The sequence below is a fragment of the Xenopus laevis genome, chromosome 7S, assembly GCF_017654675.1.
Source record: "Xenopus laevis strain J_2021 chromosome 7S, Xenopus_laevis_v10.1, whole genome shotgun sequence".
In the NCBI taxonomy this organism is placed as follows: Eukaryota; Metazoa; Chordata; class Amphibia; order Anura; family Pipidae; genus Xenopus; species Xenopus laevis.
Window position 1 is genome coordinate 104,605,940 of NC_054384.1, and position 13,269 is coordinate 104,619,208.

A 13,269-nucleotide genomic window follows, 5' to 3' on the forward strand; every position below is an offset into this window, starting at 1 on the left:
AGGGGTGGTTCATCTTTGAGTTAACTTTTAGTATGTTATAGAATTCTAAGCAACTTTTCAATTGGTCTTCTATATTTATTTTTTATTGTTTTTGAATTATTTGCCTTCTTCTTCTGAAGTTTTCCAGCTTTCAAATGGGGGTCACTGACCCCATCTAAAAACAAATGCTCCGTAAGGCTAAAAATGCTCTGTTCAGGCCTCTCCTATTCATATTCCAGTCTCTTATTCAAATCAGTGCATGGTTGCTAGGGGAATTTGGACCCTAGCAACCATATTGCTGAAACTGCAAACTGGAGAGCTGCTGAATAAAAAGCTTCATAACTCAACTCAAAAACCAATTGCAAATTGTCTCAGAATATCACTATCTACATCATACTAACAGGTAATTTAAAGGCGAACAACCCTTTAATTGTAAACACTAAAAAAAAAAGGGATTGAGAGAGTTTGTCCCTCAGAGCCAACCCTGACTGACACACAAACTGGCCAAACGTGGCCACTGGCAGTTTCCCCCAGCAACCAATCACCAATCAGAACTGCAGAACAAAAGCAGAATTTAATCGGTAGGTTGCTATGGGTTACATCACTCGCTGAGATTGGTTCCGTATCTGTAAAGATAGCCCAAACTCTGCAAACAATGCAATTGCTTTCAACTGCAGAAACTGAAGGTAGCGCGCAATTTAAAGGCAGGTCCATATTTACTCCACCGCTGTATCAGTGCATCCCTCATTGATTAGCAGCGGGCTTCCGGGTGTAGAAAGATGGCCACCGACCGGAAGTTGTCGCAGTTGAAACAGCTTCCGGCGTGGGAGAAGAGTGCGCGGCTTGTTTTGCGGTCCATTTATTTGTGTTATACAACTGGAACTGGTACGTTGGGGGAAATGTTTAGTTGTAATTGTATGCATGGATTCCGGCTGGCAGGGAGCGTGTTGGGCTAAGGGTGTGGCCTGCAGTCAGCGTGCTGAGGATGTTGTGTGTCTACTGTGTGTGTCTCTATGTGACATGGGCTCTGTGACTATATAGACTCTGTGTGTGTGTCTCTGTGTCTCTGTCTCTCTGTCTCTCTGTGTGTCTCTCTGTGTGTGTCTCTGTGTGACTCTATAGACTTATGTAGGAGCCATGGATGGCCTGTAAATCCCATAAACAAGTGCTCAGTGGTGTCATTTCACACGACTGACTGAAACTTGTGTCTTATTATTAATAAATACCCCCAGTTGTAAAATATAAGACTATCAGGAGTCGCCTGGGTGTTTCATGCCTTGTATTTCATGTGGTGAAGGAGCTTAGTGTGACCTCCTACTGGTAACTGGTTTAATACACGACAGGGCCGACAATCCAATTTTATTTACTATGTAATTGTCAGTCAATATGTAAAGCCGACTTGTTGTCCCCCTTACTTAGCGCTAATCTAACCAGTTTTGCCCCCTATTCCCCAAGCCTCCCCAATACCTCCTTTAACTCCCTCTCAACCAATTCTGCCCCCATTGTGTCATTGCCCAGTCTCTTCTCTGTCCTGGTCTCGCTCCCACCACTTGTTCACCTTCCAACACTTCAGGTCAGTTGGCTTCAGACAGATCACCAGAATTAAATACTTTTTCCAATGACTTTCTATTTTCTATATGTCACTGTTTTTCTAATATCGAAGTGTAAAATGTAATTTTTCACATTCTAAAGCAGTACTGGGAGGGGGTCGCTGACCCTGTAACCTGCTCTAAATGGATACATTACTTGATACATTTCTTATCTTTGTCCCTGCTGAGCAGAATCTCATTACAGGCAGCTGTTAGAATTGATACAATAGTTGCTTATATTCCAGAGATGCTGCTGAGAAATGGATCAACTAAATGTTGCAAAATTGTAACAGTTCAGAGTCTGCACCTGAATTACTGATCTGTGAGACTCAAACACCAGAGAAACGAACATTCAACTTTAAACTTATTAGGGATGCCCTGAATCCACTATTTTGGACTCAGCAGAACCCCCGAATCCTTTGCGAAAGATTCGGCCGAATACCGAATCAAATCCTAATTTGCATATGCAAATTAGGGGTGGGAAAACATTTTTTACTTGTTTTGTGGCAAAAAGTCGTGTGATTTCCCTCGCCGCCCCTAATTTGCATATGCAAATTAGGATTCGGATTCAGTTAGCCAGGCAAAAGAATTTGGCCGAATCCTGTCCAAGTCCCAAACCGAATCCTGGATTCGGTGCATCCCTAAAACTTACATTTTGCAAAAATGGTAAAAAAAATTTTTAAATGGAATTTAATTGGAAAAATTATTTATTTTGGGGTGAACTATCTAAAAGCAACTGAACTGAGAAAAGTGTTGGAAGATGATACACGGGCGATTAAAAGTTTATTGGCCCATGTGTGGGGCTCTCAGCCGGCTTCCCTGATCGATATCTGGCCGAAAGATGTCAATCGGGCAGGGTAAAAAATCCCGTTGGATCGCGGGCGCATCCCTGTTCGTTGATGCGGTCCCGTGATCCGACCGCCTGTATTGGGAGCATTATGATCCAATCATTGGGCCCATAATCGGATAAGCCAGATATCGTCCACCTCAATGTGGGCATATCATGTGGGCGTATCATGTGGGCGTGTATGGCCATCTTAAGACGTGAGCCAGTAATGGGCCAACCAAAAGGTGGCAACCCTAATGGAAACACTTCAGTGTCTTAATATCCTTATACAGGTATGGGATCCGTTGCCTAGAAATCCATTGTCCAGAAAGTTCCAAATGACTCCTATAGTCTCCATTTCATCCAGATTTTTAAAAATTATTTATTTTTTTCTGTGTAATAATAAAACAGTAGATTGTACTTGATCCCAACTGAGATATAATTAATCCTTATTGGAAGCAAAACCAGCCTATTGGGATTATTTCATGTTTACATGATTTTCTAGTAGACTTAAGGTGGTAGAAACATCTGATTCTATGGGAAAACCCCAGGTCCCGAACATTTTGGATAACTGGTCCCCACACCTGTACTTTACAATAAGGGGGTGCTTTATATTCCTATTCTATATTCCTATCCACCCTATCTCCTTTTATGCTCCACAGTCTGTATATGTGGTGCCCTCACACTCTTCATGCTCTGTCCTGTGTTACTTGCATATGGCGCATGTATATGAGTTTGTATAAAGCAGCCCTTGCCTGTGCAATACAGAGCTGTGAGCAAAGTTTGGACCAATATTTCCATAAGATTCGAATAATGAGACCTTCCTATGAAGTGCAGACTAGACCCAAGCTTGTAATTCCAATGCTCCTTCATGATTCATTATTTTCTTTATCTTTATTATAATGTGTATCACACGCAGCCGCTATCATGTGTCAGTCCATGGAGATGGTCTAAAGCAGAACTCGGCAGTAGTGTTGCTGGTCCCGGGGTCAGACAAAAGGTTTCATTTTCTTCTGTCTGAGCCAATATCGGAGGATAATGCCTGTGATCAAACTGAAGCACGTGGTTTCCTGTAGCAGCGCCGATACAGTAAGAGTCCTTTTATATACAATATATCTCTATTCGGCTCTGTGACTTGTGTGAAGTTTCAATGCATTACACCATGCTCCTCAGGATTGTGGGAAGGTATTCTATGTTCACAACATAATCCTCGTAGGGATGAAGTGCAAGCAGTCTGATGTTAAATAACATACATAATTCATTGTTTAAAAAGCCAGTGTAAACACTGAGCTCCCAGTGCTCTGTTTGACAAACACACAAGGGAATGGTTTGGCAGGTAGAGACACCTTTAACTCTCAACAAACTCCTGTGCTCCTCAGACACACACAGCAGAGAACCTTCTGAAAGCTGACACATACCGCAAATGGAAAGCTGCCCGTCCTGGGGAGAAGCAGATCTCCGTCATTTTGCAGGTATGGACTGTAGAGTTAAAGCATGCTCTCTAAATTAGGGACTATAGAATGAGAGCATGCTCCCTAAATTAGGGACTATAGAGTGAGAGCGTGCTCTCTAAATTAGGGACTGTAGAGTGAGAGCGTGCTCTCTAAATTAGGGACTGTCGAGTGAGAGCGTAACCTCTAAATTAGGGACTGTATAGTGAGAGCCTGCTCTCTAAATTAAGGACTGTAGAGTGAGAGCCTGCTCTTTAAATTAGGGACTGTAGAGTGAGAATGTGCTCTCTAAATTAGGGACTGTAGAGTGAGAGCCTGCTCTTTAAATTAGGGCCTGTAGAGTGAGAGCCTGCTCTTTAAATTAGGGACTGTAGAGTGAGAGCGTGCTCTCTAAATCGGGGCCTGTAGAGTGAGAGTGTGCTCTCTAAATTAGGGCCTGTAGAGTGAGAGCGTGCTCTCTAAATTAGGGCCTGTAGATTGAGAGCGTGCTCTCTAAATTAGGGACAGTAGAGTGAGAGCCTGCTCTTTAAATTAGGGACAGTAGAGTGAGAGCCTGCTCTTTAAATTAGGGACAGTAGAGTGAGAGCTTGCTCTCTAAATCGGGGCCTGTAGAGTGAGAGTGTGCTCTCTAAATTAGGGCCTGTAGATTGAGAGCGTGCTCTCTAAATTAGGGACAGTAGAGTGAGAGCCTGCTCGTTAAATTAGGGACTGTAGAGTGAGAGCGTGCTCTCTAAATTTGGGACTGTAGAGTGAGAGCGTGCTCTCTAAATTGGGGCCTGTAGAGTGAGAGCGTGCTCTCTAAATTAGGGCCTGTAGATTGAGAGCGTGCTCTCTAAATTAGGGCCTGTAGATTGAGAGAGCGCTCTCTAAATTAGGGACTGTAGAGTGAGAGCGTGCTCTCTAAATTGGGGACTGTAGAGTTAGAGCGTGCTCTCTAAATTACTAACACAACGTGATAGTGTTGGTAATGCAGTGAGTATGGGTACTAATTAACCTTAGCTAAATTTGGTTTCCTGCAGTTTGAAAAGGAGGAGCAGATCCACAGCATTGATATCGGCAATGAAGGTTCTGCTTTTGTGGAAGTTCTGGTTGGACGCTCAACTTCAATCAGCGAGCAGGAATATGAGGTAAAGCAGGAGATTACTGTGCCAACTGCATTGCTTGGGACTATTGGTATTAAAGTATTAGACTGTTGCCAATAAAAGTGAGGCAGCAAAAAAAAAAAAAAAAAAAAAACATGCTATACTAGAGACAATTCTATGAATGTGGTTTCCCTATACATTTAGCAAACAGAAGTGACATTTAACTTGGCAATGCTCACAGAGGGAGGATGCTACAATTCTTGGGTACACCCATATCCATGCTCTGGACCAAGATAAATGCATATGTTAGTTTTGTACTTAAAGGATAAGTTCAGTATAAAAATAAAAACTGGGTAAATAGGCTGTGCAAAATAAAAAATGGTTCTAATATAGTTATTTAGGCTGGAGTGACTGGATGTGTAACATAATAGCCAGAACACTACTTCCTGCTTTGCAGCTCTCTTGGTTTCCACTGATTGGTTACCAGGCAGTAACCAATAAGTGACTTGGGCGGGGCACATGGGTCATAACTGTTGCTTTTGAATCTGAGCTGAATGCTGAGGATCAATTACAAACTCACTGAACAGTTATGTCCCATGTGGTCCCCCTTCAAGTCACTGACTAACTCAGAGAGAGCTGAAAAGCAGGAAGTAGTGTTCTGTTCTATGTTAGACCTCCAGTCACTCCAGCCTTTATACATTACATTTTTGGCTAACTAACTGTATTAGAAACATTTTTTTACCCAGTTTTTATATTTTTCACTGAACTGTTCCTTTTAAAGAAGCAGGTTAGTACATTTGTGAGGAATAGGAACATTATGACCACATTCGTATTGTTTTTGTCTCTGAGTAGGTCCTCCTGGGAATGTCATCGTTCATGTCTCCGAGCGAGAGCAAGAATGAAAGCAACCTCAATCGAACGCGAATGTTCGGACCAGACAAGCTTGTGAAAGGAGCAGCTGAAAAGAAATGGGATCGGGTGAAGATCATGTGCACCCAGCCCTACACTAAGGTGCCCAGTCTTAGTTACAGACTCACTGAGTTACTAAACACAAAATACAACTTATGTCTAAGTCTCCATACTTACAATTGCCTATTTTACATCACTCAGTGTCAGCATTATCTGTCCCCTGCCTTATGAAGAGTGGGTTAACAAAGCATCTCTTCATTTCATGTTTTTATGTGAAGCTTGGATTAAATGCTGAAAGTAGAGTCCTGCGCGGGTCAATTTTTTGGAACCCGTGCCCGACCCGTACCCGCAACCTGCGGGTACCTGTCCAGCTGCAGGACTCTAGCTGAAAGCACCAACAGAAGGCTGATGAATGGACCAAGCGTTCATTATGTTTCCTTCTCTTGTATTCACCCAGTGATATACAAGCCACAAGTTTGTACTGTTAATAAGACAGGTCTGGTGACAACAAGTGCTTGATTCTATTGTTTTGGAAGGGTTAAAAAAAAATCATTAGTTTAAATAGCTTGGATTTGTATAAACTATTGCATGTTTTTTCTTTCATTAGAACCTAGCATATGGGATTTCATTCATACGTCTGAACTCTCCCCCAGAGGATGGCTCTCCCACCGCTCCCTCACCGGTATGCTTTCCACCTTTTGTGCATGTAGTTGTGTTACTAAAAAAGCCAAAGGATATTATATTGTGAATAAAGTACCCCCTATTGTAAAATATTAGGGTATTATAAGTCACCGAGGAGTTCCATGACCATTTAATTCGGCCGAGTGCTTTTATACAGGTCATGGAACTCGAAGGTTACTTCTAATATCCTCATATTTTCCAACAAGGGGCACTTTATTTATTATAATACACACATTTAAGTGAGTCATGTGACAGTCATGTGAATCACTACTCACCGTTTATAACTGATGACATCAGAACTCACCGTTTATAAGGATATCATTTACAAGATATTCATGGCTTTTGTGTATTTTATCCATATAATACACAAAAGCCATGAATATCTCGTAAATTATATCCTTATAAACGGTGAGTTCTGATGTCATCAGTTATAAACGGTGAGTTCTGATGTCATTTCTGTCACATGACTCACTAAAACGTGTGTATTATAATAGATAAAGTACCCCCAGTTGCAAAATATGAGGATATAAAAGTTACTTATAATATCCTTATATTTTACAAGAGGGGGTACTTGATTCACTATATAAATATGCAAAGATTGATTATCTATAAAATAAGAAGACAAAGATTTTTTTTCACTGGGACATTCTTGTGCATTTGCTCACAGAACCTTTTACCTAAAAACAAAGGTAACTTTTTATCATTCACCTGCTATAGTTCCAGTAATATCTAGAACTGCAAATATATACTCACCCCAGATCTTGCCTTATTTAGCCTTCAGACAAGCCCTTCAATCTAGTGCTTTAAGAATGTCTGTCTGGAGGGGTCAGACCCACAGTTTAGAAACCTTTGTTCAGCTTTCATTCCATATTTCTCATTGTATGAATTATTATTATTAATCAAACTCGATTTTTGAGATTTATCATACTCTGGCCCATTAAGAACTTGAATTTGACTATTCCCCTACTAAAACCTGCCAAATTGCTTTTTAAAGGATAAGTAAACCTTTAAAACAAATGAATGTAAAATTGATTAGAGTGCTAATCTAAGCGCACTTGCAATTTACATTCATTATTTATTATTTTTTCATTCCAAGATATGAAGGGATACATGTACTGTTAATTTAAATGAATTTTGTTACAACAGCGCCACCTGCTGGTCAGTTTCCCACCAGTCTGACCATCAAATAGTCAAGGAAGTTGTCAGGAGAAAGAAAGAGGCTGCTCTGATGTTCTTCTGCTTAGGAAAAGAATTAGAAACATTTCTCAAATCTTTTCTAAGCAGAAGAACATCAGAGCAGCCTCTTTCTTTCTCCTGACAACTTCCTTGACTATTTGATGGTCAGACTGGTGGGAAACTGACCAGCAGGTGGCGCTGTTGTAACAAAATTCATTTATATTAACTGTACATGTTTCCCTTAATATCTTGGAATGAAAAAAGAATAAATAATGAATGTAAATTACAAAAGTGCTTAGAATAGCACTCTCATCAATTTTAAAATCTCTTATTTTAAAGGTTTACTTATCCTTTAAAGGATAAGTAAACCTTTAAAATAAGTGTAAAATTGATGAAGATGCTATTCTAAGCACTTTTGTCATTTACATTCATTATTCATTATTTGCAAGATATTAAGCGATACAAGTACTGTTAATTTTAATGAATTTTGTTATAACCGCGTCACCTGCTGGTCAGTTTCCCACCAGTCTGACCACCAAGAAGTCAAGGAAATTGTGATGAGAAAGAAAGAGGCTGCTCTGAAGTTCTTCTGCTTAGGAACGATGTTAGAAAGGTTTCTATTTTTTTTCCTAAGCAGAAGAACATCAGAGCAGCCTCTTTCTCCTCACAATTTCCTTGACTACTTGGTGGTCAGACTGGTGGGAAAATGGCCAGCAGGTGGCGCTGTTGAAGCAAAAGTCATTCATATTAATAGTACATGTATCCCTTTAATATCTTGGAAATATTAGAAAACAAATAATGAATGTAAATGACAAATGTGCTTAGAATAGCACCCTCATCAATTTAACATTCACTTATTTTAAAGGTTTACTTATCCTTTAAGTCAATGGGAGAGGTCCAGGGATCAATTCAGAGATGTTTGCAGCCTTTGAGTTTTTAAAATTCCAATCGGATTCGATTCGAGTTTTCTGGTCTATCCTATTTGCCAGAGTTTACATTTTTTTAAATAAATTTCGATTGGTTGAATTTCAAGTTCATGGTTTTTAAAAACTCACATGAATTCGAAATTAGACCCTTGATAAATCTGCCCAAAACTATTACACAGCAAGTCACAGCTCCTGTAACAGTATAACCACACACATTGACTTCTAGTTACTGCTTCTATGTGTAGTTTTAGGCAGGTTTATCATATGTTTTTATTATAAATCTTTACTGTCCTCTTCCACAGAAAGTGACCAAACTTGGCCAGTTTATGGTAAAGGAAGAAGAGAACTCCTCTCCTTCAATGCGTCCCGGGAGTCTGTTTTTCAACCGCACCAGCAAGCCACAGGTTACTCCACCAAAAAGTAAGGATTTCCAACATATCCTGTGCAATTTCCTCTTGGTGCTGTTTTCTGATAATGGGTGAACACCCCTGAAACTTTTATAGAAACTCTGTGCATTACATTAGTCTTACACTATTGGGTAAATTGTGTAGGTAACATGACTCTTAAGCAGGGTTTTGTTTTCTTTATAGGGTTACTTTACTTTATGTTCTGAAAACATTAGAAACCTCGAATAACTTTTTATCACATCTTCCTAAACAGAAGAACATCAGAGCAGCCTCTTTCTTTCTCCTGACAACTTCCTTGACTACTTGGTGGTCAGACTGGTGGGAAACTGACCAGCAGGTGGTGCTGTTGTAACAAAATTCATTTATATTAACAGTAAATGTATCCCTTAATATATTGGAATGAAAACAAAATAAATAATGAATGTACATTGTAAGAGTGCTTAGAATAGTGCTCTCATCAGTTTTACATTCACTTATTTTAACAGTTTACTTATTAGTGATTGGCGAACATGTCCCGGCAAAAAATTTACGAAATACATTGAAAGTCAATTAGCGGTCGAATAATTTTGACGCGTGGCAATTTTTGTCGATGCGCCAATTTTGACACTCAATAGAGTCCTGCGTGGAACCAATTTCCAAGACCCGACCCGCATATTTACCCACTTTGATCCGCTACCCAGACCCACAACCCGCCGACCACCATCAAACAGGAAGTGATGGTGCTGCAAACCGGAAGTGGTGTTATCAAAAGTGGGCAGGGCAGAAACAAGTTTTGTATAACTTTAAAAGGAGTATAATATTGACAATATTACATAAGAAAAGAAATTTAGATGAGACCCGACCTGCAGATCCGCGGGTATACCCGCATCTGAAAAGCCTCCCCTCATCCCGCAGGGTGCCCACTTTTTGTGCGGGTACCCGACCCGCAGCAGGACTCTTAACGCGTGACACATTTTTTTCCATAGCAAATTTTTGCAGCGGGCCGCGAAACGTGAAAATTCGCTGCAAATAAATTTGCCTATCGCTAGTAGTTATGTATGTACAGTATGTGTATTTTTCTCTTGCCTAATTGGGGGACACAGGCACCATGGGATGAAGATCCTGCAGCTGGAGATGGACACTATGTTGCAAAATAAGACTCCTCCTCCTGCTCTGGGCTTCATCCCCTGCCTCCTCCTACAATCCTCAGTTTCTTTTAGTGTCCTCAGAAGGAGAAGACACCGTTTTTTCTGCTAAGTGGCTGGAGCACTGATCAGGGCCCCAGGTCTAAGATCATGCCACACTCAGGGGCCACTGATTTAATCAAGAGCCTCTCCAGCTGCAACATACCTGCCCTTTAGCCTTCCCGCTCTCCGGAGGTCTGCAGGCTTGCTCCTCACCCCCTGCGCTGTTTTCCCGCTCTACGGAGGTCTGCATCAGCGGTATACACCCACCTGGGTGTATAATAGCACTCATATACATATATATTTCACTGCTGTGCATATATATATTTATATGTGTGTCTGTTGTTTACAGGGGTCATTTTCCACAGGGCACGGATCAGCTGGCGTTTGTCCCTAGGTGAGTACCTCATGGTATTTTATTCCCTTGGTCACCCTCTCACATTACGCGCACCCCTCAGCACACACGCATTCTTTTCTCTCTAGGCGCCATTTACTCTGCGCCATTTTCCCTGGTGAAACGCTTATGCGTTCCACACGCCCTTCGCTTCTACTTACGCCTATCCTTCCCTGCACGGCGCCATGGGCACGCGACTTCTCTGGTGACACGCACATGCGTTCCACCTCTCATCCTCCCGCCCTTCGCATCCCCGCCAGACGCAACACTACGCGCAGGCTCTATATTCGGCTCCGTCTTCCAAGACGGCTTCTGAGCAGGTTTGCTACACATCGGATGTTTTTTCTTTCCTTTCGGCTCTTTCAGAACTCTCATAGGAACGACCTGCCCTTACACTACCTACCCTCATGCCTGGGTACTTTTAAAGCTTACAGAAGGGAGAACCCACCCTCCCAGGCTGTTCTATAGCGCCATCAGGCAAGTTATCATACATCTATACACACATAATAAAGATTAGATATATTATGCCTCAGATATCTGGCTAGTTTGGTACCAGAACATCTTGTTCAATGACTGTACATACTGCATGTTATGTGTACTGCATTTTAGGGTACATGGACCCACAGGGCTGCCATCATACCTATGCTTGTTATCTCCGCAGGCTCACCTTCGCCAAGGAGATTTCCTCACGGCTATAACATTGCTTAGGCTTACAGCAGGCCGACTCCCCTGCCTCATAAAAAAAAAAAAAAAAAAAAAAAAAAAAAAAAGGGTTTTTCTGTCTAACCTTCCTACCATTTTCTCTGATAAGGAGCACAATGGCTAACAAGGCAGAAGGGCCCAGGACCAACAAGTCCTCAGCTCAAACTCACACACAGGTTTCCTTCTAGCCTGTTCAAATTATAAACCCAAATTTACTTCAGCCTCGGCTGATTCATTCTGTGGGGCCTGCAGAAAATCCGATTTACTGCCACTACCTACAGCTACTACTTCGGATCCTGAACTCCTTAGGCCCATATCCCTCTCACTTGCAGGCTCCAACATTTGGCCCGCATCCCAGAGACCTTTGACAAGGTTCTTGAGCATTTATCTCAACCTTCACAGTCTCATCACCGCACAGGGTCGTCAAAACGTCTCGCACCCTCTCCTCCGGACTCCCCTGGGGAAATCCTCTCTCCCTCCTATGAGGAAGGTCAAGTCCTATCAGCTGACGACTCCGATCAGGACCACCCTGATCCTGACATAGACACTCCCAGAACTCAAGGGGAAGTAGAGGGCCTTATTCAAGCTGTACTCAGCGCATTGAACATAGAGTACTCTTCTCCCTCGGGCGAACCAGCTAAGAACGTCTTCAAGAGACACAAGAAGAGCTCTTGCTTTTTCCCAGCTTACGAACAGCTCGACGAAAATATCAAGTCGCAATGGAAAAACCCTGCTCACAGGGTACAGCTTAACAAAAGATTCACCCGGACTTATCCCTTTCCTAAAGAATGCATTGAACTCTGGTCTTCACTTCCAGCAGTCGATCCTCCGGTTTCCAGATTATCCAGGAATACCACCATTCCGGTTGCCGACGCGGCTGCATTCAAAGACCCCATAGACAATCGTCTAGAAGGTTTCTGCAAATCCTCCTTCACCGCGTCTGTGTCAGCCTTCTGACCCATCTTTGCTATCGCCTGGGTGTCAAAGGCTATGGAGGTCTGGGTGGAACAGGTGGCACAACTCATCGGATCTGAAGACCCAACTACTGACGATATGCTCTCCCAAATAGCAGTCGCCACTACATACATTGGTGACGCAGCACTAGACGCAGCTCTGATGGTTGCTCAAGCTTCAGCTCAATCTGTAGCCGCTCACCGATTTTTATGGTTAAAGTCATGGTCCGCCGACCTAACATCCAAACGTTCCCCAGTCAGCATACCCTTCCAAGGTTAACTACTTTTTGGGGCTGAACTGGATAAGATCATCTCTCAGGCTACTGGGGGCAAGAGCACCCTTCTCCCACAAACACGACCCAAGCGACCTCCCTTCAGAAGGAGACCCTTTTTTCGACCTTTCAGGCAAGGACGAAGGTCAAAGACGCAATCCGACAAGTCCACCTCTAACTTCGCTCCCGCTTTCAGGGCAAACAAAGACAGCCCTGGTCTTCCTCCAAGTCTTCCTCCCAGTCTTCCTCCAAGCCCTCACAAGACAAACCCCACACAGCATGAAGGTGTGCCCCCTCCCGAAGGGATACCCTTAGGAGGCCGACTCAAATCCTTTCGAGAGGTTTGACACAACAAAATTCGGGATCAGTGGGTCCTTCGGGTGGTCTCCCAAGGACTTTTGATAGACTTTTCTCACACGCCCCCTCACAGATTTTTCGTATCCAGACTGCCGGCCAAGGCTCCCGACAGAACCAAATTCCTTTCCATTATACAAGACCTGGCCGCGGAGGGCACCATTCAACCTGTCCCACCACACTCCGGAGGAAGGGGTTACTATTCCAACCTCTTCATGGTTCCCAAAAAAGACGGCTCTCTCAGACCTGTCCTAGACCTGAAGGATCTCAACCCGTTCGTCTAACGGTGCCATTTCAAAATGGAGTCAATACCATCAGTACTTGCCTCCATGGAAGAGAACGATTTCATGACAGTCATAGACATCAAGGACGCATATCTTCATATACCTATGCACCCAGCTCATC

The 13,269-nt window shown here is 42.6% G+C and overlaps 1 protein-coding gene across 1 annotated transcript in view; it reads left to right on the top strand.

The window, feature by feature from the left end:
- The first annotated feature begins 713 nt into the window (after window positions 1–713).
- Window positions 714–13,269, top strand: part of xrcc1.S (X-ray repair complementing defective repair in Chinese hamster cells 1 S homeolog) — a 28,398-nt gene continuing 15,842 nt past the window's right edge. The window contains exons 1-7 of the mRNA XM_041571667.1: window positions 714–864; window positions 3,314–3,483; window positions 3,774–3,866; window positions 4,865–4,972; window positions 5,780–5,938; window positions 6,444–6,518; window positions 8,922–9,039. Of these exons, the coding sequence (XP_041427601.1) occupies window positions 3,433–3,483; window positions 3,774–3,866; window positions 4,865–4,972; window positions 5,780–5,938; window positions 6,444–6,518; window positions 8,922–9,039 (604 nt within the window). The 5' untranslated portion in view covers window positions 714–864; window positions 3,314–3,432. The remainder of the gene's footprint in view (window positions 865–3,313; window positions 3,484–3,773; window positions 3,867–4,864; window positions 4,973–5,779; window positions 5,939–6,443; window positions 6,519–8,921; window positions 9,040–13,269) is intronic.